Genomic DNA, 27,118 nt, shown 5'->3' with positions numbered 1-27,118 from the left:
CTAGTCTGTTCCGGGTCAGGGGGCATAGTTTGTGATCACATGATCGAAAGTGCAGGAGGCGGAAGTAAAATAGGAAGGTAGAGCAGGTAACTGTCAACAGCGATTAAAGGGGGGCAGACAGACAGTGAATGTAGAAGGAGAGAGTAGAAAAGAGGGACACACCGGAGAGACATAGAGGAGAGAGAGAGACAGATAGAGGAGAGAGAGAGACAGATAGAGGAGAGAGAGAGACAGATAGAGGAGAGAGAGACAGATAGAGGAGAGAGAGAGACAGATAGAGGAGAGAGAGAGACAGATAGAGGAGAGAGAGAGACAGATAGAGGAGAGAGAGAGAGACAGATAGAGGAGAGAGAGAGAGACAGATAGAGGAGAGAGAGAGAGAGAGAGACAGATAGAAGAGAGAGAGAGAGAGACAGATAGAGGAGAGAGAGAGACAGATAGAGGAGAGAGAGAGACAGATAAAGGAGAGAGAGACAGAGACACACATAGGAGACAGAGGAGAGACAGATAGAGGAGAGAGAGACAGAAACACCCACAGAGAGACAGGGAAAGAGACAGACACAGAGGGGGCAGAGACAGACACAGAGGGGGCAGAGACAGACACAGAGGGGGCAGAGACAGACACAGAGGGGGCAGAGACAGACAGAGGAGAGACAGAGACAGACAGAGACCGACACAGAGGAGAGACAGAGACCGACAGAGACCGACACAGAGGAGCGACAGAGACACACACACAGGACAGACAGATACACACACACCCAGGACAGACAGATACACACACACACACACAGGACAGACAGATACACACACACACAGGACAGACAGATACACACACACACAGGACAGACAGATACATACACACACACACACACACACACACACACACACACAGGACAGACAGATACACACACAGGACAGACAGATACACACACAGGACAGACAGATACACACACAGGACAGACAGATACACACAGGAGAGACAGACACACACACAGGAGAAAGATAAAGAAGACAGAGGAGAGCGACAGAGACACACCCCGAGGAGAGCGACAGAGACACCCCCCGAGGAGAGCGACAGAGACACCCCCCGAGGAGAGCGACAGAGACACCCCCCGAGGAGAGCGACAGAGACACCCCCCGAGGAGAGACAGAGACACCGAAAGATAAAGACAGAGACATATAAGAGACAGAGGTAGGAGGAAGGAGAGAGATAGATCAGAAACAAGTAGGGGAGAGACAGGGGGCAAGGTGACTGTGAAGGAGTACAGGGCCATCAGGAGTGACACTGGATGTTTGTGTCCAATGGGATGTAGTGAATGGAGCAGCGAGTCATAAACCAGCGGAAAAGCTTCCAGGTGCTGACGCGCCGGTGTGTTGAGGGAGAAGGATGCTCTTAGTTAAGTGTGTACAGTATTATTATTCTCTGTGCCTCTCTTGCAGGGAGTAAATCATGGCGTCAGCAAGTACAAGCCAGACTAGTGAGGTTCTCGTGCAGCAGAAATTACACCTGAGTCTAAAAGGTAAGGTGTCAGCGTGTAACGCCCGCTCCTGTGTCGCGCCGGGGTGTAACGCCCGCTCCTGTGTCGCGCCGGGGTGTAACGCCCGCTCCTGTGTCGCGCCGGGGTGTAACGCCCGCTCCTGTGTCACACCGTGTCGGGGTGTAACGCCCGCTCCTGTGTCACACCGTGTCGGGGTGTAACACTCACTCCTGTGTCACACAGTGTCGGGGTGTAACGCCCGCTCCTGTGTCACACAGTGTCGGGGTGTAACACTCGCTCCTGTGTCACACAGTGTCGGGGTGTAACGCCCGCTCCTGTGTCACACAGTGTCGGGGTGTAACGCCCGCTCCTGTGTCGCGCCGTGTCGGGGTGTAACGCCCGCTCCTGTGCCACACCGTGTCGGGGTGTAACGCCCGCTCCTGTGTCACAGTGTCGGGGTGTAACGCCCGCTCCTGTGTCACAGTGTCGGGGTGTAACGCCCGCTCCTGTGTCACACAGTGTCGGGGTGTAACGCCCGCTCCTGTGTCACAGTGTCGGGGTGTAACGCCCGCTCCTGTGTCACACCGTGTCGGGGTGTAACGCCCGCTCCTGTGTCACAGTGTCGGGGTGTAACGCCCGCTCCTGTGTCGCGCCGTGTCGGGGTGTAACGCCCGCTCCTGTGTCACCGTGTCGGGGTGTAACGCCCGCTCCTGTGTCACACCGTGTCGGGGTGTAACGCCCGCTCCTGTGTCACACCGTGTCGGGGTGTAACGCCCGCTCCTGTGTCACACCGTGTCGGGGTGTAACGCTCGCTCCTGTGTCACACCGTGTCGGGGTGTAACGCCCGCTCCTGTGCCACACCGTGTCGGGGTGTAACGCCCGCTCCTGTGTCGCGCCGGGGTGTAACGCCCGCTCCTGTGTCGCGCCGGGGTGTAACGCCCGCTCCTGTGTCGCGCCGGGGTGTAACGCCCGCTCCTGTGTCACACCGTGTCGGGGTGTAACGCCCGCTCCTGTGTCACACCGTGTCGGGGTGTAACACTCACTCCTGTGTCACACAGTGTCGGGGTGTAACGCCCGCTCCTGTGTCACACAGTGTCGGGGTGTAACACTCGCTCCTGTGTCACACAGTGTCGGGGTGTAACGCCCGCTCCTGTGTCACACAGTGTCGGGGTGTAACGCCCGCTCCTGTGTCGCGCCGTGTCGGGGTGTAACGCCCGCTCCTGTGCCACACCGTGTCGGGGTGTAACGCCCGCTCCTGTGTCACAGTGTCGGGGTGTAACGCCCGCTCCTGTGTCACAGTGTCGGGGTGTAACGCCCGCTCCTGTGTCACACAGTGTCGGGGTGTAACGCCCGCTCCTGTGTCACAGTGTCGGGGTGTAACGCCCGCTCCTGTGTCACACCGTGTCGGGGTGTAACGCCCGCTCCTGTGTCACAGTGTCGGGGTGTAACGCCCGCTCCTGTGTCGCGCCGTGTCGGGGTGTAACGCCCGCTCCTGTGTCACCGTGTCGGGGTGTAACGCCCGCTCCTGTGTCACACCGTGTCGGGGTGTAACGCCCGCTCCTGTGTCACACCGTGTCGGGGTGTAACGCCCGCTCCTGTGTCACACCGTGTCGGGGTGTAACGCTCGCTCCTGTGTCACACCGTGTCGGGGTGTAACGCCCGCTCCTGTGTCACACCGTGTCGGGGTGTAACGCCCGCTCCTGTGTCACACCGTGTCGGGGTGTAACGCCCGCTCCTGTGTCACACCGTGTCGGGGTGTAACGCCCGCTCCTGTGTCACACCGTGTCGGGGTGTAACCCCCTGTGCCACACCGTGTCGGGGTGTAACGCCCGCTCCTGTGTCACACCGTGTCGGGGTGTAACACTCGCTCCTGTGTCACACAGTGTCGGGGTGTAACGCCCGCTCCTGTGTCACACAGTGTCGGGGTGTAACGCCCGCTCCTGTGTCACACAGTGTCGGGGTGTAACCCCCTGTGTCACACAGTGTCGGGGTGTAACCCCCTGTGCCACACCGTGTCGGGGTGTAACGCCCGCTCCTGTGTCACACAGTGTCGGGGTGTAACGCCCGCTCCTGTGCCACACCGTGTCGGGGTGTAACGCCCGCTCCTGTGTCACACCGTGTCGGGGTGTAACGCCCGCTCCTGTGTCACACCGTGTCGGGGTGTAACGCCCGCTCCTGTGTCACACCGTGTCGGGGTGTAACGCCCGCTCCTGTGTCACACCGTGTCGGGGTGTAACGCCCGCTCCTGTGTCACACAGTGTCGGGGTGTAACGCCCGCTCCTGTGTCACACAGTGTCGGGGTGTAACGCCCGCTCCTGTGTCACACCGTGTCGGGGTGTAACCCCCTGTGCCACACCGTGTCGGGGTGTAACGCCCGCTCCTGTGTCACACCGTGTCGGGGTGTAACGCCCGCTCCTGTGTCACACCGTGTCGGGGTGTAACGCCCGCTCCTGTGTCACACCGTGTCGGGGTGTAACGCCCGCTCCTGTGTCACACCGTGTCGGGGTGTAACGCCCGCTCCTGTGTCACACCGTGTCGGGGTGTAACGCCCGCTCCTGTGTCACACCGTGTCGGGGTGTAACGCCCGCTCCTGTGTCACACCGTGTCGGGGTGTAACGCCCGCTCCTGTGTCACACCGTGTCGGGGTGTAACACCCGCTCCTGTGCCACACCGTGTCGGGGTGTAACACCCGCTCCTGTGTCACACAGTGTCGGGGTGTAACGCCCGCTCCTGTGTCACACAGTGTCGGGGTGTAACGCCCGCTCCTGTGTCACACCGTGTCGGGGTGTAACGCCCGCTCCTGTGTCACACAGTGTCGGGGTGTAACCCCCTGTGCCACACCGTGTCGGGGTGTAACGCCCGCTCCTGTGTCACACAGTGTCGGGGTGTAACGCCCGCTCCTGTGTCACACCGTGTCGGGGTGTAACGCCCGCTCCTGTGTCACACAGTGTCGGGGTGTAACGCCCGCTCCTGTGTCACACCGTGTCGGGGTGTAACGCCCGCTCCTGTGTCACACAGTGTCGGGGTGTAACGCCCGCTCCTGTGTCACACAGTGTCGGGGTGTAACGCCCGCTCCTGTGTCACACTGTGTCGGGGTGTAACGCCCGCTCCTGTGTCACACAGTGTCGGGGTGTAACGCCCGCTCCTGTGTCACACCGTGTCGGGGTGTAACGCCCGCTCCTGTGTCACACCGTGTCGGGGTGTAACGCCCGCTCCTGTGTCACACAGTGTCGGGGTGTAACGCCCGCTCCTGTGTCACACAGTGTCGGGGTGTAACGCCCTGTGCCACACCGTGTCGGGGTGTAACGCCCGCTCCTGTGTCACACCGTGTCGGGGTGTAACACTCGCTCCTGTGTCACACCGTGTCGGGGTGTAACGCCCGCTCCTGTGTCACACCGTGTCGGGGTGTAACGCCCGCTCCTGTGTCACACCGTGTCGGGGTGTAACCCCCGCTCCTGTGTCACACCGTGTCGGGGTGTAACGCCCGCTCCTGTGCCACACCGTGTCGGGGTGTAACGCCCGCTCCTGTGTCACCGTGTCGGGGTGTAACGCCCGCTCCTGTGTCACACCGTGTCGGGGTGTAACGCCCGCTCCTGTGTCACACCGTGTCGGGGTGTAACGCCCGCTCCTGTGTCACACCGTGTCGGGGTGTAACCCCCTGTGCCACACCGTGTCGGGGTGTAACGCCCGCTCCTGTGTCACACCGTGTCGGGGTGTAACACTCGCTCCTGTGTCACACCGTGTCGGGGTGTAACGCCCGCTCCTGTGTCACACCGTGTCGGGGTGTAACGCCCGCTCCTGTGTCACACCGTGTCGGGGTGTAACACTCGCTCCTGTGTCACACAGTGTCGGGGTGTAACGCCCGCTCCTGTGTCACACCGTGTCGGGGTGTAACGCCCGCTCCTGTGTCACACCGTGTCGGGGTGTAACGCCCGCTCCTGTGTCACACCGTGTCGGGGTGTAACGCCCGCTCCTGTGTCACACAGTGTCGGGGTGTAACGCCCGCTCCTGTGTCACACAGTGTCGGGGTGTAACGCCCGCTCCTGTGTCACACAGTGTCGGGGTGTAACGCCCGCTCCTGTGTCACACAGTGTCGGGGTGTAACGCCCGCTCCTGTGTCACACCGTGTCGGGGTGTAACGCCCGCTCCTGTGTCACACAGTGTCGGGGTGTAACCCCCTGTGTCACACAGTGTCGGGGTGTAACCCCCTGTGCCACACAGTGTCGGGGTGTAACCCCCTGTGCCACACCGTGTCGGGGTGTAACGCCCGCTCCTGTGTCACACAGTGTCGGGGTGTAACGCCCGCTCCTGTGTCACACCGTGTCGGGGTGTAACGCCCGCTCCTGTGTCACACCGTGTCGGGGTGTAACGCCCGCTCCTGTGTCACACAGTGTCGGGGTGTAACGCCCGCTCCTGTGTCACACCGTGTCGGGGTGTAACGCCCGCTCCTGTGTCACACAGTGTCGGGGTGTAACGCCCGCTCCTGTGTCACACCGTGTCGGGGTGTAACGCCCGCTCCTGTGTCACACCGTGTCGGGGTGTAACGCCCGCTCCTGTGTCACACAGTGTCGGGGTGTAACGCCCGCTCCTGTGTCACACCGTGTCGGGGTGTAACGCCCGCTCCTGTGTCACACAGTGTCGGGGTGTAACGCCCGCTCCTGTGTCACACCGTGTCGGGGTGTAACGCCCGCTCCTGTGTCACACCGTGTCGGGGTGTAACGCCCGCTCCTGTGTCACACAGTGTCGGGGTGTAACGCCCGCTCCTGTGTCACACCGTGTCGGGGTGTAACGCCCGCTCCTGTGTCACACCGTGTCGGGGTGTAACGCCCGCTCCTGTGTCACACCGTGTCGGGGTGTAACGCCCGCTCCTGTGTCACACCGTGTCGGGGTGTAACGCCCGCTCCTGTGTCACACCGTGTCGGGGTGTAACACTCGCTCCTGTGTCACACCGTGTCGGGGTGTAACGCCCGCTCCTGTGTCACAGTGTCGGGGTGTAACACTCGCTCCTGTGTCACACCGTGTCGGGGTGTAACGCCCGCTCCTGTGTCACACCGTGTCGGGGTGTAACGCCCGCTCCTGTGTCACACCGTGTCGGGGTGTAACGCCCGCTCCTGTGTCACACCGTGTCGGGGTGTAACGCCCGCTCCTGTGTCACAGTGTCGGGGTGTAACGCCCGCTCCTGTGTCACAGTGTCGGGGTGTAACGCCCGCTCCTGTGTCACAGTGTCGGGGTGTAACGCCCGCTCCTGTGTCACACCGTGTCGGGGTGTAACGCCCGCTCCTGTGTCACACCGTGTCGGGGTGTAACGCCCGCTCCTGTGTCACACCGTGTCGGGGTGTAACGCCCGCTCCTGTGTCACCGTGTCGGGGTGTAACGCCCGCTCCTGTGTCACACCGTGTCGGGGTGTAACGCCCGCTCCTGTGTCACACCGTGTCGGGGTGTAACGCCCGCTCCTGTGTCACACCGTGTCGGGGTGTAACCCCCTGTGCCACACCGTGTCGGGGTGTAACGCCCGCTCCTGTGTCACACCGTGTCGGGGTGTAACGCCCGCTCCTGTGTCACACAGTGTCGGGGTGTAACGCCCGCTCCTGTGTCACACCGTGTCGGGGTGTAACGCCCGCTCCTGTGTCACACCGTGTCGGGGTGTAACGCCCGCTCCTGTGTCACACCGTGTCGGGGTGTAACGCCCGCTCCTGTGTCACACAGTGTCGGGGTGTAACCCCCTGTGTCACACAGTGTCGGGGTGTAACCCCCTGTGCCACACAGTGTCGGGGTGTAACCCCCTGTGCCACACCGTGTCGGGGTGTAACGCCCGCTCCTGTGTCACACCGTGTCGGGGTGTAACGCCCGCTCCTGTGTCACACCGTGTCGGGGTGTAACGCCCGCTCCTGTGTCACACCGTGTCGGGGTGTAACGCCCGCTCCTGTGTCACACCGTGTCGGGGTGTAACGCCCGCTCCTGTGCCACACCGTGTCGGGGTGTAACGCCCGCTCCTGTGCCACACCGTGTCGGGGTGTAACGCCCGCTCCTGTGTCACACAGTGTCGGGGTGTAACGCCCGCTCCTGTGTCACACAGTGTCGGGGTGTAACGCCCGCTCCTGTGTCACACCGTGTCGGGGTGTAACGCCCGCTCCTGTGTCACCGTGTCGGGGTGTAACGCCCGCTCCTGTGTCACCGTGTCGGGGTGTAACGCCCGCTCCTGTGTCACCGTGTCGGGGTGTAACGCCCGCTCCTGTGTCACACCGTGTCGGGGTGTAACGCCCGCTCCTGTGTCACACCGTGTCGGGGTGTAACGCCCGCTCCTGTGTCACACAGTGTCGGGGTGTAACGCCCGCTCCTGTGTCACACCGTGTCGGGGTGTAACGCCCGCTCCTGTGTCACACCGTGTCGGGGTGTAACGCCCGCTCCTGTGTCACACCGTGTCGGGGTGTTATGCCCTCTGCTGTGTCACACCGTGTCGGGGTGTAACGCCCGCTCCTGTGTCACACAGTGTCGGGGTGTAACGCCCGCTCCTGTGTCACACCGTGTCGGGGTGTAACCCCCTGTGTCACACCGTGTCGGGGTGTAACGCCCGCTCCTGTGTCACACCGTGTCGGGGTGTAACGCCCGCTCCTGTGTCACACAGTGTCGGGGTGTAACGCCCGCTCCTGTGTCACACAGTGTCGGGGTGTAACACTCGCTCCTGTGTCACACCGTGTCGGGGTGTAACGCCCGCTCCTGTGTCACACCGTGTCGGGGTGTAACGCCCGCTCCTGTGTCACAGTGTCGGGGTGTAACGCCCGCTCCTGTGTCGCGCCGTGTCGGGGTGTAACGCCCGCTCCTGTGTCACACCGTGTCGGGGTGTAACGCCCGCTCCTGTGTCACACCGTGTCGGGGTGTAACGCCCGCTCCTGTGTCACACCGTGTCGGGGTGTAACGCCCGCTCCTGTGTCACACAGTGTCGGGGTGTAACCCCCTGTGTCACACAGTGTCGGGGTGTAACCCCCTGTGCCACACAGTGTCGGGGTGTAACCCCCTGTGCCACACCGTGTCGGGGTGTAACGCCCGCTCCTGTGTCACACCGTGTCGGGGTGTAACGCCCGCTCCTGTGTCACACAGTGTCGGGGTGTAACGCTCGCTCCTGTGTCACAGTGTCGGGGTGTAACGCCCGCTCCTGTGTCACACCGTGTCGGGGTGTAACGCCCGCTCCTGTGTCACACCGTGTCGGGGTGTAACACCCGCTCCTGTGCCACACCGTGTCGGGGTGTAACGCCCGCTCCTGTGCCACACCGTGTCGGGGTGTAACGCCCGCTCCTGTGTCACACAGTGTCGGGGTGTAACGCCCGCTCCTGTGTCACACAGTGTCGGGGTGTAACCCCCTGTGCCACACCGTGTCGGGGTGTAACGCCCGCTCCTGTGTCACACAGTGTCGGGGTGTAACGCCCGCTCCTGTGTCACACAGTGTCGGGGTGTAACGCCCGCTCCTGTGTCACACCGTGTCGGGGTGTAACGCCCGCTCCTGTGTCACACCGTGTCGGGGTGTAACGCCCGCTCCTGTGCCACACCGTGTCGGGGTGTAACGCCCGCTCCTGTGTCACACAGTGTCGGGGTGTAACGCCCGCTCCTGTGTCACAGTGTCGGGGTGTAACGCCCGCTCCTGTGTCACACAGTGTCGGGGTGTAACGCCCGCTCCTGTGTCACACAGTGTCGGGGTGTAACGCCCGCTCCTGTGTCACACCGTGTCGGGGTGTAACGCCCGCTCCTGTGTCACACAGTGTCGGGGTGTAACGCCCGCTCCTGTGTCACACAGTGTCGGGGTGTAACGCCCGCTCCTGTGTCACACAGTGTCGGGGTGTAACGCCCGCTCCTGTGCCACACCGTGTCGGGGTGTAACGCCCGCTCCTGTGTCACACCGTGTCGGGGTGTAATGCCCGCTCCTGTGTCACACAGTGTCGGGGTGTAACGCCCGCTCCTGTGTCACACCGTGTCGGGGTGTAACGCCCGCTCCTGTGTCACACAGTGTCGGGGTGTAACGCCCGCTCCTGTGTCACACAGTGTCGGGGTGTTATGCCCTCTGCTGTGTCACACAGTGTCGGGGTGTAACGCCCGCTCCTGTGTCACACCGTGTCGGGGTGTAACGTCCGCTCGTGTCACACCGTGCCGAGGTGTTATGCCCTCTGCTGTGTCACACAGTGCCAGTCGGAGTTTGTCAAACTAGGTTGCTTTGGCGTGTCAGGCGCACAGTGCTGTGTCAGCGTTAGCGTATATTGGGCCCGTGGTGCTATGCTGCATGGGCATGTGTTGGGCGCACAGTGCTGTGTTAACGAGTGGCGTGCTAGGCTGCGTTGGCGTATGTTGGGCGCGCGGTGCTAGGCTGCATTGGTGTATGTTGGGTGCTAGGCTGCGTTGGTGTATGTTGGGCGCGCGGTGCTAGGCTGCGTTGGCGTATGTTGGGTGCTAGGCTGCGTTGGTGTATGTTGGGCGCGCGGTGCTAGGCTGCGTTGGCATATGTTGGGTGCTAGGCTGCATTGGCGTATGTTGGGCGCGCGGTGCTAGGCGGCGTTGGCGTATGTTGGGTGCTAGGCTGCGTTGGCGTATGTTGGGCGCGCGGTGCTAGGCGGCGTTGGCGTATGTTGGGCGCACAGTGCTGTGTCAGCGGGTGTCGTGCTAGTCTGCGTTGGCATGTTATGGGCGCGCGGTAGTGTGTCAGTGTATAATGGATTATTTTGCTGATGCCAGTTATAGTAGGGCACAGATGTGCAGTGACACAGTTATCGTGATGAAGGGGCTGCTGTGAAACATTGGATGTTTGGACTATTCTGTTACTGGTTTTCTCACTATGGCCAGGCTGAGCTAGTTGGAGTCCCCCATTTTGTATCTTGCCCAGGGCTGACTTATCCAGTTGCAGTGGTGTACGCTGGTTCAATTCTCTCTCTTTGCTGTGATTTTGTTACTGTCTTCTTAGACAGGGGTTCTCAGCTCCAGTCCTCAAAACGCCCCAACAGGTCGGGTTCCAAGGATATCCCTGCTTCAGCACAGGGCTCAGTCTAAGACCTAGCCACTGATTGAGCCACCTGTGCTGAAGCAAGGATATCCTGAAAACCTGACCTGTTGCTGGCCCTTGAGGACTGAAGTTGAGAACCTCCCTGTCTTAGGGTGTTTGACCCCTGAAATGACCCCCCCTGGTGACCATGCAGTGCCTGAGATCTCAATCCTCTCTCACTAGCGGTCTCTGCCAAGCTCCACGGTTGCCAGTCTAGCGTCTGCTGCTTCTTGGAGGTGTCTGTGGACGGGCTCCCTGGGGAGACAAAGAAAACCGGGAAGAAGACGGGGGGCCCAGAGCTGCGGTTCAACGAGACCATCAGCTTGTAAGGAAATCATGACCTGTGTGTCCACCCTCGCAGAGAGCAGTCTGTCTGCACCGCGTCTTCCAGATGTCTGCATTATATGTTGGGGGGGGGGGGAGGGGGGGAGTGCACACGCGCGCTGTCTCAGGGGGGTGGGTTGGTGACTGTCTCGGAGTGGTGGCTTTCTTGGTAGGGGGGGCAAATCTGTGGCTGTCTCGGATCGTGACTGTCTCTGCCATGCTGATGCTTTCGCCCCCCAGGGATGTGACCTCTCACAGTCTGCTGGAGGTGAAGCTGTGGAGCTGTCACAAACTGCGCAACGAACTCCTGGGAACAGCGTCCGTGAGCCTGCAGAGTGCGCTGTGTAATGAGGGTGGCAGAGGTGAGGAGAAGGAAGTGGGGGAGGCAGGAGGTGAGGAGGAGGAGGGGGCAACGTGGTGTGTTGATGAGCTCAGAGGCCGAGTGCGATTTCACATTAAGGGTCAGATAAGCAGACTCCTGGTATCGCCATGGAAACCTGCAACTCCCTGTGGCTCGTGCTGACGGTATGTAAATGTATGATGATAGAGCACAGCACCCCCTGCTGACAGATATTGGGAGCACTGCCTCGTGTCGGTCACATGATCATCTTCTTGTCACTTGTATGTGTCATAAATAGAGCATGACCAAATGCGGGGACAGGACACGGAATAGGACTGGTGTGTGTGTGTGTGTGTATATATCTATATGTGAATATCTATATCTATATCTACCAGAAACTGATCCGGCGACAGACAGCACACAGTAGTTTGTTCTCCGGAGAACAAACGACTGTGTGCGCTGTCTCTCTGTCGCGGGACCAGTTTGTGGTAGCTATATGTTTATTTTATTCATATGGGACAAGCATCAGGATACTTTTGAGACTGTAAGTGCAAACTGTATATATATTATATCCGCTTATGCACACATAATATACCCATACAAACGCGCACACACACGAATACCTATACATGCATATGCTTACCTACACATGCACACACACAAGTACAGCTATATAGATACACACACGCAGGTATACCTGTATGCACGCACACATACGCAGGTATATCTGTATACACGCATGCGCACAAACACGCAGGTATACCTGTATACACGCATGCGCACACACACACACGCATGTATACCTGTACACGCATGCACTCACACGCAGGTATGCACACACACAGGTATACCTGTATACACGCGTGCACACACACGCAGGTATACCTGTATACACGCATGCACTCACACGCAGGTTTGCATACACACAGGTATGCGCGCACACACGCAGGAATACCTGTATAAACATATGCACACACACGCAGGTATACCTCTATACACGCAGGTATTCCTGCATACACAGACGCTGGTATACATGCACACACCGATACACGGGCTGAGTGTGTCTGTGTTGGGGAACGCAGGGTTAATATCACGGGACTGGGTGTGTGTGTGTTAATGTCACATTGGGGGTGTGTGTCTGTTTGGGATCGCAGAGTTAATATCACGTTGGGGCTGGGTGTGTCTGAATTGGAGATCGCAGGGTTAATATCACATTGGGGATGGGTGTGTGGGGATCGCAGGGTTAATATCACATTGGGGATGGGTGTGTTGGGGATGGCAGGGTTAATGTCACGTTGGGGATGGCAGGGTTAATGTCACGTTGGGGATGGCAGGGTTAATGTCACGTTGGGGATGGCAGGGTTAATGTCACGTTGGGGATGGCAGGGTTAATGTCACGTTGGGGATGGCAGGGTTAATGTCACGATGGGGATGGCAGGGTTAATGTCACGTTGGGTATGGCAGGGTTAATGTCACGTTGGGGGTGGCAGGGTTAATGTCACGTTGGGGGTGGCAGGGTTAATATCACGTTGGGGATGGCAGGGTTAATGTCACGTTGGGGATGGCAGGGTTAATGTCATGTTGGGGGTGGCAGGGTTAATGTCACGTTGGGGATGGCAGGGTTAATGTCACGTTGGGGATGGCGGTTAATGTCACGTTGGGGATGGCAGGGTTAATGTCACGTTGGGGATGGCAGGGTTAATGTCACGTTGGGGATGGCAGGGTTAATGTCACATTGGGGATGTGTGTGTTGGGGATGGCAGGGTGAATGTCACATTGGGGATGGGTGTGTGTTGGGGATGGCAGGGTGAATGTCACATTGGGGATGGGTGTGTGTTGGGGATGGCAGGGTTAATGTCACATTGGGGATGGGTGTGCGTTGGGGATGGCAGGGTTAATGTCACATTGGGGATGTGTGTGTGTTGGGGATGGCAGGGTTAATGTCACATTGGGGATGGGTGTGTGTTGGGGATGGCAGGGTTAATGTCACATTGGGGATGGGTGTGTGTTGGGGATGGCAGTATTTCCCCCATATACAGAAGACCTCCCTGCCTGCTCCTGATGAAGTGTCACTATGATGATATCCTCCGTGATGAGGTGTACAGAATGGGCATCCATTGTGGGCTTTAATTTGAGGGCAGATCAGGGAGATCCCCACGTTTACTGTCACAAGTCCGTGGGGGGGAGGGGTGTGTCACCTCTGCAGACTGGGGGTTCTGCATTGCACCCCGTCCTGCTTCTCCCCACCAAGTTTCCTTCTCTTGGTGTTTGGCCTCTGAAGTGGGAGGCAGGGTGGCAGTTCTTTGTAAATTATGGGCATGTCCCTTTATGTCCTTAAATGCATAGGCTGTGTGCGCGCACTGGGGGCAGCCTGTGTGCGCGCGCTGGGGGCAGCCTGTGTGCGGGCGCTGGGGGCAGCCTGTGTGCGGGCGCTGGGGGCAGCCTGTGTGCGCGCGCTGGGGGCAGCCTGTGTGCGGGCGCTGGGGGCAGCCTGTGTGCGGGCGCTGGAGGCAGCCTGTGTGCGCGCACTGGGGGCAGCCTGTGTGCGCGCGCTGGGGGCAGCCTGTGTGCGGGCGCTGGGGGCAGCCTGTGTGCGGGCGCTGGAGGCAGCCTGTGTGCGCGCGCTGGTCGCAGCCTGTGTGCGCGCGCTGGTCGCAGCCTGTGTGCGCGCGCTGGTCTCAGCCTGTGTGCGCGCGCTGGTCTCAGCCTGTGTGCGCGCGCTGGTCGCAGCCTGTGTGCGCGCGCTGGTCGCAGCCTGTGTGCGCGCGCTGGTCTCAGCCTGTGTGCGCGCGCTGGTCTCAGCCTGTGTGCGCGCGCTGGGGGCAGCCTGTGTGCGCGCGCACGCTGGCATAGGATGATTATTATTAGGCTGCCGCTGAGCGCGCTCATGCTTGAGCGGTGACGTCACCAACTCACCAAGCATCAGCGCAGGCTTTCCTGCAGAATTTTGCGATGGTGGGGGCGTGGCCGGGGCGTGTCGCTGTGTGGCTGTGTGCATTGACTGGTGGTGGTTGGTTATGTGACCCTTCAGCGCGCTTGATGATCGGTTTGCTCTGTCTCCCCAGTCGCCTCGCTTGTGAGCGCGTGCGCCGCGTGAGCGTGGCCGTACAGATTGATTTTTTTTTTAAACTGACGTGAGCGCGCTCAGTGGCAGCGTGAACGCAGCCTTAGGCCTGTAATATAGTACGCGCTGCTGCACGTGGCGCGCGCTTTTAGTCTCTCTAGGGCAAGCGATGACACGTGTGGCTAGGAGGTGTGGCTATGATGTCACAGCGTTAGGCCGCACTGTGATTGGCTCACAGCGGCAACAACGTGAAAATACAAATTTCTTGCATTTCCACAGATCTGCTGCGCCAACGCTCATGGCCGCTCGCGCGTCTCAACTATAGCAACGTCAGGCTCACACCGGCAATTATCACTGCCGCGCACGTTATTACTGGCCTTAAAGTATGAGGTCCTCTGAGCTCTGCCTGACGTGGGTTAAATGTCCGGGATGTGGAGGTGACACAGGCTGAGATGTCCTCCTGTGCTCTGAGGGGTTAATGAGGAGCAGGAGAGACGCCAACTCTCCCGGTCGCCTCCTTATTATCCCCCCCCCAACCCCTCTCCCGGCAGGCCCATTGTCCCCTCCCCCCTCTCCCGGCCGACCCCTTTCTCCCCCCCCCCTCTCCCGGCCAGCCCCTTGCCCCCCCCTCTCCCGGCCAGCCCCTTGCCCCCCCCTCTCCCGGCCAGCCCCTTGCCCCCCCCCCTCTCCCGGCCAGCCCCTTGCCCCCCCCCTCTCCCGGCCAGCCCCTTGCCCCCCCCTCTCCCGGCCAGCCCCTTGCCCCCCCCCTCTCCTGGCTGCCCCCTCCCAAATATAAATATAATTGGCTTTAAATCGCTGTGCGGTGGGAGACCCTCTTGGCTCCACAAACAGCACAGCGGCTGTACAGAGTGGTACAGAGCGTCACTGTGTGCTGGGGGAGGGCACTGAAAGCCCCTCTGTGTCCTGCACCCCCCTCACAGGCTATGTTTATTTAACTTGGGGAACAGAGAGGTGCGTGTGTGTGAGGGGGGGAGGGGGGGAGGGGCTCGTTTCCCCCAATTTGATACACCTTGTAAAAGCAGCAGAGCCGGCGGCTCCGGCAGCAGCTTCCTCCCGACCATTAGTGTCATCGGGAGAGGGGAGCGGACAATGGGCCCTGTGTGAGGCAGGAGAAAGGGCCATTCACAGCTGTGTCTGACACACCTATATACACACACACGTGTGCACACTGACACACCTATACAGACCGGTACACACGTGTGCACACACACACACACGTGTGCAGACTGATACACCTTCCCACACACGTACACACTGACTCACCTACACACACGTGTGCACACTGATACACCTACCAACACGCACACACACCTGTGCACACTGACACACACACGTGTGCAGACTGATACACCTACCCACACACGTACACACTGACTCACCTACACACACACACGTGTGCACACTGATTCACCTACCAACACGCACACACACCTGTGCACACTCACATACCTACACACACTGATGCACATATGTGCACACAGATCCACCTACACACACACACACACACACACACACACACACACAACATGTGTGCACACTGATACGCCTACACATGTGTGCACACTCATACCTACACACACTGATACATACACATACACACACACGTGCACACTGATACACCTACACACACACGTGTGCACACTGATACACCTACACACACACACGTGTGCACACTGATACACCTACACACACACACTAATACACGCACACTAATACACCTACACACACCTACACACACCTACACACACGCACACACACGCAGACACACACCATGTGTGTACACTGATACACCTCCACACACGTGTTCACACTCACATACCTACACACACACTGATACACACACACGTGCACACTGATACACACACACACGTGCACACTGATACACACACACGTGCACACGTGCACACTGACACACACTCTGATAGACACACAACATGTTTGCACACTGAGACACCTATACACGTACACAACACGTGTGCACACTGAAATACACACACACACTGATACACATATACACCCACAACTTGTGGGCACACTGACACACATACACAATAAGTATGCACACCTATGCACATACGCAACATGTCTACACACTGATACACCTATGCACATACACATCTGTGCACTGACCCCACGTGTTCACTGACAAACTGAAACACACACGTGTATACACTTATGCACACACAACAAGTGTACACTGATAAATGCATTGATACACCCACACACCTATACACATACAAAACATGTGTACAAACTGACACACACTGATACACTTATACACATTGACGCACACACAACTTCTGACAAAACAGATGCACCTATACACATACACACCACACACTGATGCACAAAATGAATAAATACACAACACACGTGTACACACTGATGCACAACATATATAAATGTGCACGTCAACAACATGCATGGCACAGACGCAATGAGTCCCTGCCCCATCGAGCTTACAATCTAATGGTGGTGCCTGAGGCACAGGGAGATACCGTGACTTGCTCACAGTCATACCCACTTCAAAGGCTGTGACATTAGCACTGAGCTACCCCTTCAGCCCAGTACACAACCCACACACATGCACAACACTCATCTCTACACACGTACACACTGATGCACAGCACATACCTCTACACACATGTACACACGGATGCACAGCACATACCTCTACACACATACGGATGCACAGCACATTCTTCTACACACATGTACACACAATGATGCACAGCACATACCTCTACACACATGTACACACGGATGCGCAGCACATACCACTACACACATGTAGACACAGTGATGCACAGCAAATATGTCTACACACGTGCACACACGGGTGCACATACCTATACACATACATACACGCGCATACACACGCACACATATACATACACACACTGCAGGCCGTCCTTGCTCTCCTGCAGCTCCTTGGGGGCCCTGTCCATTCATTGGAGCTGACGTGTTGCCACCTCCTGTTCCTATGCAAGGTGGTCACATCTTACCAGCTTCCTGCACCTCTGCCACATAACCCCACATACCCAAACTGACCCACACACACACACAATAAATGACACCTTGGAGCTGTAAGATGCGTCTTCAGGTAAATGAAAAGGGTTCAGGAAGTGTAAAGCCAGTAGCCATTCTAGGGAAATATGTTTTCTCGTTTTGGATGCTGGGAGCCGGCTGCAGAGCTGTGATACGTAGGACGTGGCCTGAACGGAAATCTTAGCCATACTTTGGGTTTGCGTGTGTAGGTCACAGATGGCTGAGAGACGTCATCTGGGGACTGACATTTCTCTATGTTTCTGACCCTCAGTGGACAGTGTCCCTTTGCGGCTCAACCTGCAGACAGCGCACAGAGGGAGCCTGGTGTCCGGGGGGGAGGTGACAATTGTCCTCAATAGGCCTGATATTGACATGAGCAATATTCCCCATAGCACAGCGAGTACAGAGGGTGAGTACTCTCTGATATATGTGTTGTGTATGCACAGCAGGAGAGGAGGCTGCAGGGCTCCTGACCACCGTCTGCTTTTACTTTTGCAGCGGCTGTGACAGACTCCGAGATGACATTTGAGAACGGTCACTATGACCTGGACAGAGAGAGGTTTGTACCTGCAGTCACTGTATATACCCTGCGGTCCCCCTCTCGCATCCTTTCCTGTGTATTATCCTCTCTGTTACTTATATCACCATCTGGTCTCTGTCTCTTTGCCCTCTACTGCCTCTCCATTACCTCTCCTTTTCCTGGCCCTTGTCTCTCGCTCAGCCCCATCTGTCTCTCTCCCTTTTTCTCTTTTCCTGTCTGTATGCCTGTCTGTCTCTTTTTCTCTCAGCCCCCCTCTCTCTCTGTCTCTCTGTCCCTCTATCTCTATGTACCCCCTTTCTCTCCATGTACCCCCTTTCTCTCTCTCTGCAACCCCTTTCTCTCTCTCTGCAACCCCTTTCTCTCTCTCTCTGCAACCCCTTTCTCTCTCTCTCTGCAACCCCTTTCTCTCTCTCTCTGCAACCCCTTTCTCTCTCTCTCTGCAACCCCTTTCTCTCTCTCTCTGCAACCCCTTTCTCTCTCTCTCTGCAACCCCTTTCTCTCTCTCTCTGCAACCCCTTTCTCTCTCTCTCTGCAACCCCTTTCTCTCTCTCTCTGCAACCCCTTTCTCTCTCTCTCTGCAACCCCTTTCTCTCTCTCTCTGCAACCCCTTTCTCTCTCTCTCTGCAACCCCTTTCTCTCTCTCTCTGCAACCCCTTTCTCTCTCTCTCTGCAACCCCTTTCTCTCTCTCTCTGCAACCCCTTTCTCTCTCTCTCTGCAACCCCTTTCTCTCTCTCTCTGCAACCCCTTTCTCTCTCTCTCTGCAACCCCTTTCTCTCTCTCTCTGCAACCCCTTTCTCTCTCTCTCTGCAACCCCTTTCTCTCTCTCTCTGCAACCCCTTTCTCTCTCTCTCTGCAACCCCTTTCTCTCTCTCTGCAACCCCTTTCTCTCTCTCTGCAACCTCTCTCTCTCTGTTCTCTCTCTCTGTTCTCTCCCTCTGTTCTCTCCCTCTTCTCCCCCCCCCCACCTCTCTCTGTACCCCCTCCCACCTCTCTCTGTACCCCCTCTCTGTCTCTCAAATCAGCTTTATTGGCATGACAAAAGAACATTTCAGTATTGCCAAAGCATGAATAACGGGGTAGGGTATAATGATTACACTGTACATGAATAACAGGGGGTAGGGTACAATGATTACACAGTACATGAATAACAGGGGGTAGGGTATAATGATTGCACAGTACATGAATAACAGGGGGTAGGGCAGCGGTGCGCAAAGTGGGGGGCGCGACCCCCAGGGGGGGCGGGAGATTGTGCTGGGGGGGCGCGGGCTGTTGCAGAGGCCCCGCGCTCTTCCCCCAGGCATTTAAATTAAATGCCGGGGGATCGCGTGAGGCCCCTGCAACTGTTTACTTACCGGGATTCAGCCGCCTGTGTTGCGTCGCCATGGCAACGCGGCGTCAATAGACGCCGCGGCACCATGTGACCTGACGTCACACGGCCACGCAGCGTCATCTGACGCGGCTGAAGGAAGGCAGGGGGGCGCGAGAGCCGGGGGCAGAGAGACAGGGGGGCGCAGCACAAAAAGTTTGCGCTCCCCTGGGGTAGGGTATAATGATTACACAGTACATGAATAACAGGGGGTAGAGTACAATGATTACACAGTACATGAATAACAGGGGGTAGGGTACAATGATTGCACAGTACATGAATAACGGGATAGGGTATAATGGTTACATATAACATAGGTAACAGTTACACACAGGGATGTAGGGGTTAGTGGGTGTCTCTCAGCCCGTGGCAGGTGCTGATATAGTGTGCAACGTGTCCTGCTGTGGTTTCATCTTCTCCCAGGAGGATCTCTCTCTCTGTCATGCGCTGAGGGATTACAGCCCTGCCCATAGGAACAAAAATAAAAGTCTGTATCCCTGTACTAAGGGAGATAAAGGGACTTACACAAGGTAATGTGGAGATGACACTGTGTCTGGCTACTCGCACTTTATAGACCAGATCACCCCTCCTCACACCTATGTTATGTAACTGGGGTTGGCCGCTATTTTTCTTACTCGGCTGTGAAAAGTGCCAGGCAGATGAGACAGATAGCAGCCCTGGAATCGCTGAGATCTGTGCAGATACAGGTCAGAGGTCATGTTGACCGTCTGCATCACGTTAGGGGGGCAGCATTGTTACGGGATGCTGCATTGTACTAATTGCAGAGCAAACCTGAGAAGGAGAGAAAATCTCTAAATCACCAAGGACTCCATGTGCAGCTGAATCCATTATCCCACTCTCGCCCCCTCTCTCTCGCCCCTCTCTCTCTCGCCCCTCTCTCTCTCTCGCCCCTCTCTCTCTCGCCCCCCTCTCTCTCGCCCCCCTCTCTCTCGCCCCCCTCTCTCTCGCCCCCCTCTCTCTCGCCCCCCTCTCTCTCGCCCCCTCTCTCTCGCCCCCCTCTCTCTCGCCCCTCTCTCTCTCTCACCCCTCTCTCTCTCTCGCCCCTCTCTCTCGCCCCTCTCTCTCTCTCGCCCCTCTCTCTCTCGCCCCTCTCTCTCTCTCTCGCCTCTCTCTCTCTCTCTCGCCCCTCTCTCTCTCTCGGCCCCTCTCTCTCTCTCTCGCCCCCTCTCTCTCTCTCTCGCCCCTCTCTCTCCTCCGCCCCTCTCTCTCTCGCCCCCTCTCTCTCTCGCCCCTCTCTCTCTCGCCCCTCTCTCTCTCGCCCCTCTCTCTCTCGCCCCTCTCTCTCTCGTCCCTCTCTCTCTCGCCTCTCTCTCTCCTCTCTCGCCCCCTCTCTCTCTCGCTCTCTCGCCCCTCTCTCTCTCGCTCTCTCGCCCCTCTCTCTCTCGCTCTCTCGCCCCTCTCTCTCTCGCTCTCTCGCCCCTCTCTCTCTCGCTCTCTCGCCCCTCTCTCTCTCGCTCTCTCGCCCCTCTCTCTCTCGCTCTCTCGCCCCTCTCTCTCTCGCTCTCTCGCCCCTCTCTCTCTCGCTCTCTCGCCCCTCTCTCTCTCTCCCTCTCTCTCGCCCCTCTCTCTCCCTCTCTCTCGCCCCTCTCTCCCTCTCTCTCGCCCCTCTCTCTCTCTCTCTCGCCCCTCTCTCTCTCTCTCTCGCCCCTCTCTCTCTCTCTCTCGCCCCCTCTCTCTCTCGCCCCTCTCTCTCTCTCTCCGCCCCTCTCTCTCCTCGCCCCTCTCTCTCTCGCTCTCTCGCCCCTCTCTCTCTCCCTCTCTCTCGCCCCTCTCTCTCTCGCTCTCTCGCCCCTCTCTCCTCTCCCTCTCTCTCGCCCCTCTCTCTCTCTCCCTCTCTCTCGCCCCTCTCTCTCCCTCTCTCTCGCCCCTCTCTCTCTCTCCCTCTCTCTCTCCCTCTCTCTCCGCCCCTCTCTCTCTCCCTCTCCCCTCTCTCTCGCCCCTCTCTCTCTCGCCCCTCTCTCTCTCTCTCGCCCTCTCTCTCTCCCTCTCTCTCGCCCCTCTCTCTCTCTCTCTCTCTCCCTCTCTCTCGCCCCTCCCTCTCTCTCGCCCCTCTCTCTCTCTCCCTCTCTCTCGCCCCTCTCTCTCTCCCTCTCTCTCGCCCCTCTCTCTCTCCCTCTCTCTCGCCCTCTCTCTCTCCGCCCCTCTCTCTCTCGCCCCTCTCTCTCTCTCTCTCGCCCCTCTCTCTCTCGCCCCTCTCTCTCTCTCTCTCTCTCTCCCTCTCTCTCGCCCCTCTCTCTCTCTCGCCCCTCTCTCTCGCCCCTCTCTCTCTCTCTCGCCCCTCTCTCTCTCTCTCGCCCCTCTCTCTCTCTCTCGCCCCTCTCTCTCTCTCTCTCGCCCCTCTCTCTCTCGCCCCCTCTCTCTCCTCTCGCCCCTCTCTCTCTCTCGCCCCTCTCTCTCTCTCCGCCCCTCTCTCTCTCTCGCCCCTCTCTCTCTCTCGCCCCTCTCTCTCTCTCGCCCCTCTCTCTCTCTCGCCCCTCTCTCTCTCTCGCCCCTCTCTCTCTCTCTCGCCCCTCTCTCTCTCGCCCCTCTCTCTCTCTCTCGCCCCTCTCTCTCTCTCTCGCCTCTCTCTCTTTCTCTCGCTCCTCTCTCTCTTTCTCGCCCATCTCTCTCTCTCTCGCCCATCTCTCTCTCTCTCGCCCCATCTCTCTCTCGCCCATCTCTCTCTCTCTCGCCCCTCTCTCTCGCCCCTCTCTCTCTTCTTCTCTTTGTTCTCTCTCTCCTCTCTCTCTCTCGCCCCTCTCTCTCTCTCTCTCGCCCCTCCTCTCTCTCGCCCCTCTCTCTCTCTCGCCCCTCCTCTCTCTCTCGCCCCTCTCTCTCTCTCAGCCCCTCTCTCTCTCTCGCCCCTCTCTCTCTCTCGCCCCTCTCTCTCTCTCGCCCCCCCTCTCCCCTCTCTCTCTCGCCCCTCTCTCTCTCTCTCGCCCCTCTCTCTCTCGCCCCTCTCTCTCTCTCTCGCCCCTCTCTCTCTCTCTCGCCTCTCTCTCTTTCTCTCGCTCCTCTCTCTCTTTCTCGCCCATCTCTCTCTCTCCTCGCCCATCTCTCTCTCTCTCGCCCATCTCTCTCTCGCCCATCTCTCTCTCTCTCGCCCATCTCTCCCTCTCTCGCCCCTCTCTCTCGCCCCTCTCTCTCTCTCTCGCCCCCCTCTCTCTCTCTCTCTCGCCCCTCTCTCTCTCGCCCCTCTCTCTCTCTCTCGCCCCTCTCTCTCTCTCTCGCCCCTCTCTCTCTCGCCTCTCTCTCTCTCGCCCCTCTCTCTCTCTCTCGCCCCTCTCTCTCTCTCTCGCCCTTCTCTCTCTCTCGCCCCTCTCTCTCTCTCGCCCTTCTCTCTCCTCTCTCCGCGCCTTCTCTCTCTCTCTCTCTCTTGCGCCCTTCTCTCTCTCTTGCGCCCTTCTCTCTCTCGCCCATCTCTCTCTCGCCTCTCTCTCTCTCGCCCCTCTCTCTCCCCCTCTCTCTCTCTCTCCGCCCTCTCTCTCTCCGCCCTCTCTCTCTCCGCCCTCTCTCTCTCTCGCCCTCTTCTCTCTCTCTCTCGCCTTCTCTCTCTCTCTCGCCCTTCTCTCTCTCTCTCTCGCCCTCTCTCTCTCTCCTCGCGCCCTTCTCTCTCTCTCTCGCGCCCTTCTCTCTCTCTCTCGCGCCCTTCTCTCTCTCTCGCGCCCTTCTCTCTCTCGCGCCCTTCTCTCTCTCGCGCCCTTCTCTCTCTCGCGCCCTTCTCTCTCTCTCTCGCGCCCATCTCTCTCTCTCGCGCCTTCTCTCTCTCTCTCGCGCCCTTCTCTCTCTCTCTCGCGCCCTTCTCTCTCTCTCTCTCGCGCCCTTCTCTCTCTCTCTCGCGCCCTTCTCTCTCTCTCTCGCGCCCTTCTCTCTCTCTCCTCTCGCGCCCTTCTCTCTCTCTCTCGCGCCCTTCTCTCTCTCTCTCTCGCCCTCCCCGCCCCTTCTCTCTCTCTCTCGCGCCCTTCTCTCTCTCTCGCGCCCTTCTCTCTCTCTCTCGCGCCCTTCTCTCTCGCCCCTCTCTCTCCTCCTCTCCCTCACGCGCCCTTCTCTCTCTCTCGCGCCCTTCTCTCTCTCTCGCGCCCTTCTCTCTCTCTCTCGCGCCCTTCTCTCTCTCTCGCCCTTCTCTCTCTCTCTCGCCCTTCTCTCTCTCTCGCCCTTCTCTCTCTCTCGCCCTTCTCTTTCTCTCTCTCTCTCGCGCCCTTCTCTTTTTCTCTCTCTCGCGCACCCTTCTCTCTCTCTCGCCCTTCTCTCTCTCTCTCTCGCCCTTCTCTCTCTCTCTATCTCGCCCTTCTCTCTCTCTCTATCTCGCCCTTCTCTCTCTCTCTCTCTCGCCCTTCTCTCTCTCTCTCTCGCCCTTCTCTCTCTCTCCTCTCTCTCTCTCTCTCTCGCGCCCTCTCTCTCTCTCGCGCCCTTCTCTCTCTCTCTCGCGCCCTTCTCTCTCTCTCGCGCACTTTCTCTCTCTCTCTCTCTCTCGCGCCCTTCTCTCTCTCTCTTTCTCTCGCGCCCTCTCTCTCGCGCCCTTCTCTCTCTCTCTCTCTCTCGCGCTCTTCTCTCTCTCTCGCGCCCTTCTCTCTCTCTCTCGCGCCCTTCTCTCTCTCTCTCTCTCTCTCTCTCGCGCCCTTCTCTCTCTCTCTCTCTCTCTCGCGCCCTTCTCTCTCTCTCTCTCTCTCTCTCTCTCTCGCGCCCTTCTCTCTCTCTCTCTCTCGCGCCCTTCTCTCTCTCTCTCTCTCGCGCCCTTCTCTCTCTCTCTCTCTCTCGCGCCCTTCTCTCTCTCTCTCTCTCGCGCCCTTCTCTCTCTCTCGCGCCCTTCTCTCTCTCCGCGCCCTTCTCTCTCTCTCGCGCCCTTCTCTCTCTCTCTCTCTCGCGCCCTTCTCTCTCTCTCTCCGCGCCCTTCTCTCTCTCTCTCTCTCTCTCGCGCCCTTCTCTCTCTCTCTCGCCCTTCTCTCTCTCTCTCGCCCATCTCTCTCTCTCTCGCGCCCTTCTCTCTCTCTCGCGCCCTTCTCTCTCTCCTCGCGCCCTTCTCTCTCTCTCTCTCTCTCTCTCGCGCCCTTCTCTCTCTCTCTCCGCCCCTTCTCTCTCTCTCTCTCTCGCGCCCTTCTCTCTCTCTCTCTCGCGCTCTTCTCTCTCTCTCGCGCCCTTCTCTCTCTCTCTCGCGCCCTTCTCTCTCTCTCTCTCTCTCTCTCTCTCGCGCCCTTCTCTCTCTCTCTCTCTCTCTCGCGCCCTTCTCTCTCTCTCTCTCTCTCCTCTCTCTCTCGCGCCCTTCTCTCTCTCTCGCGCCCTTCTCTCTCTCTCTCTCTCGCGCCCTTCTCTCTCTCTCTCTCTCGCGCCCTCTCTCTCTCTCGCGCCCTTCTCTCTCTCTCGCGCCCTTCTCCTCCTCTCGCGCCCTTCTCTCTCTCTCGCGCCCTTCTCTCTCTCCTCGCGCCCTTCTCTCTCTCTCTCTCTCTCTCGGCGCCCTTCTCTCTCTCTCTCTCTCTCGCGCTCTTCTCTCTCTCTCGCGCCCTTCTCCTCTCTCTCTCGCGCCCTTCTCTCTCTCTCTCTCTCTCTCTCGCGCCCTTCTCTCTCTCTCTCTCTCTCTCGCGCCTTCTCTCTCTCTCTCTCCTCTCTCTCTCTCTCTCCTCTCTCTTCTGCGCCCTTCTCTCTCCTCTCTCTCGCGCCCTTCTCTCTCTCTCTCTCTCGCGCCCTTCTCTCTCTCTCTCTCTCGCCGCCCTTCTCTCTCTCTCGCGCCCTTCTCTCTCTCTCGCGCCCTTCTCTCTCTCTCGCGCCTTCTCTCTCTCTCGCGCCCTTCTCTCTCTCTCTCTCTCGCGCCCTTCTCTCTCTCTCTCTCTCGCGCCCTTCTCTCTCTCTCTCTCTCGCCCTTCTCTCTCTCTCTCGCCCTTCTCTCTCTCTCTCGCCCTTCTCTCTCTCTCTCGCCCTTCTCTCTCCTCGCGCCCTTCTCTCTCTCTCGCGCCCTTCTCTCTCTCTCGCGCCTCTCTCTCTCTCGCGCCCTTCTCTCTCTCTCGCGCCCTTCTCTCTCTCTCGCCCTTCTCTCTCTCTCGCCCTTCTCTCTCTCTCGCCCTTCTCTTTCTCTCTCTCGCGCCCTTCTCTTTTTCTCTCTCTCGCGCACCCTTCTCTCTCTCTCTCGCCCTTCTCTCTCTCGCCCTTCTCTCTCTCGCCCTTCTCTCTCTCTCTATCTCGCCCTTCTCTCTCTCTCTCTCTCGCCCTTCTCTCTCTCTCTCTCTCGCCCTTCTCTCTCTCTCTCTCTCTCGCCCTTCTCTCTCTCTCTCTCTCTCGCGCCCTTCTCTCTCTCTCTCGCGCCCTTCTCTCTCTCTCTCGCGCCCTTCTCTCTCTCTCTTGCGCCCTTCTCTCTCTCTTGCGCCCTTGCTCTCTCTCTCTCTTCGCGCCCTTCTCTCTCTCTCTCTCGCGCCTTTCTCTCTCTCTTTCGCGCCCTTCTCTCTCTCTCTCGCGCCCTTCTCTCTCTCTCTCTCGCGCCCTTCTCTCTCTCTCTCTCGCGCCCTTCTCTCTCTCTCTCCGCGCCCTTCTCTCTCTCTCGCCCTTCTCTCTCTCTCTCGCGCCCTTCTCTCTCTCTCTCGCGCCCTTCTCTCTCTCTCTCTCTCTCGCGCCCTTCTCTCTCTCTCTCTCGCGCTCTTCTCTCTCTCTCTCGCCCTTCTCTCTCTCTCGCGCCCTTCTCTCTCTCGTGCCCTCTCTCTCTCTCTCGCCCTTCTCTCTCTCTCTCTCTCGCGCACTTCTCTCTCTCTCTCTCTTGCGCCCTTCTCTCTCTTTCTCTCGCGCCCTTCTCTCTCTCTCTCGCGCGCGCCCTTCTCTCTCTCTCTCGCGCGCGCCCTTCTCTCTCTCTCTCTCTCGCGCCCTTCTCTCTCTCTCTCGCGCCCTTCTCTCTCTCTCTCTCTCGCGCCCCTTCTCTCTCTCTCTCTCTCGCGCCCTTCTCTCTCTCTCTCTCTCTTGCGCCCTTCTCTCTTTCTCTCGCACCCTTCTCTCTCTCTCTCTCGCGCCCTTCTCTCTCTCTCTCTCTCTCTCGTGCCCTTCTCTCTCTCTCTCTCTCTCGTGCCCTTCTCTCTCTCTCTCTCTCGCGCGCCCTTCTCTCTCTCTCGCGCCCTTCTCTCTCTCTCTCTCGCGCCCTTCTCTCTCTCTCTCTCTCTCTCTCTCTCTCGCACCCTTCTCTCTCTCTCTCTCTCCGCGCTCTTCTCTCTCTCTCGCGCCCTTCTCTCTCTCTCCGCGCCCTTCTCTCTCTCGCGCCCTCTCTCTCTCTCTCTCTCGCCCTTCTCTCTCTCTCTCGCGCACTTCTCTCTCTCTTCTCTCTCTTGCGCCCTTCTCTCTCTTTCTCTCGCGCCTTCTCTCTCTCTCTCTCGCGCCCTTCTCTCTCTCTCTCTCGCGCGCGCCCTTCTCTCTCTCTCTCTCTCTCTCGCGCCCTTCTCTCTCTCTCTCTCTCGCGCCCTTCTCTCTCTCTCTGTCGCGCCCTTCTCTCTCTCTCTCTCGCGCCCCTTCTCTCTCTCTCTCTCTCTCGCGCCTTCTCTCTCTCTCTCTCTCTCGCGCCCTTCTCTCTCTCTCTGTCGCGCCCTTCTCTCTCTCTCTCTCGCGCCCTTCTCTCTCTCTCTCTCTCTCCGCGACCTTCTCTCTTTCTCTCTCTCGCGCCCTTCTCTCTCTCGCGGCCCTTCTCTCTCTCGCGCCCTTCTCTCTCTCGCGCCCTTCTCTCTCTCGCCGCCCTTCTCTCTCTCTCTCTCTCTCTCCCTCTCTCTCGCGCCCTTCCTCTCTCTCTCTCTCGCGCCCTTCTCTCTCTCTCTCGCGCGCCCTTCTCTCTCTCTCTCTCTCATGCCCTTCTCCTCTCTCTCTCCGCCCTTCTCTCTCTCTCTCTCTCTCGCGCCCTTCTCTCTCTCTCTCTCTCTCTCTCGCTCGCCCTTCTCTCTCTCGCGCCCTCTCTC

The 27,118-nt window shown here is 58.9% G+C and overlaps 1 protein-coding gene across 1 annotated transcript in view; it reads left to right on the top strand.

Moving 5' to 3' along the window:
- The first annotated feature begins 108 nt into the window (after window positions 1-108).
- WWP2 (WW domain containing E3 ubiquitin protein ligase 2) overlaps window positions 109-27,118 on the top strand; it is a 59,083-nt gene continuing 32,073 nt past the window's right edge. Inside the window, 6 exon segments of the mRNA XM_075577212.1 lie at window positions 109-1,355; window positions 1,441-1,520; window positions 10,684-10,825; window positions 11,065-11,186; window positions 17,569-17,706; window positions 17,796-17,856. Coding sequence (XP_075433327.1) covers window positions 1,451-1,520; window positions 10,684-10,825; window positions 11,065-11,186; window positions 17,569-17,706; window positions 17,796-17,856 — 533 coding nt within the window. The 5' untranslated portion in view covers window positions 109-1,355; window positions 1,441-1,450.

This window comes from Ascaphus truei, chromosome 19, assembly GCF_040206685.1.
Source record: "Ascaphus truei isolate aAscTru1 chromosome 19, aAscTru1.hap1, whole genome shotgun sequence".
Classification (NCBI taxonomy): domain Eukaryota; kingdom Metazoa; phylum Chordata; class Amphibia; order Anura; family Ascaphidae; genus Ascaphus; species Ascaphus truei.
Note: the sequence above shows the minus strand (reverse complement) of the source record. Positions and strands in the feature narration are given on the sequence as shown.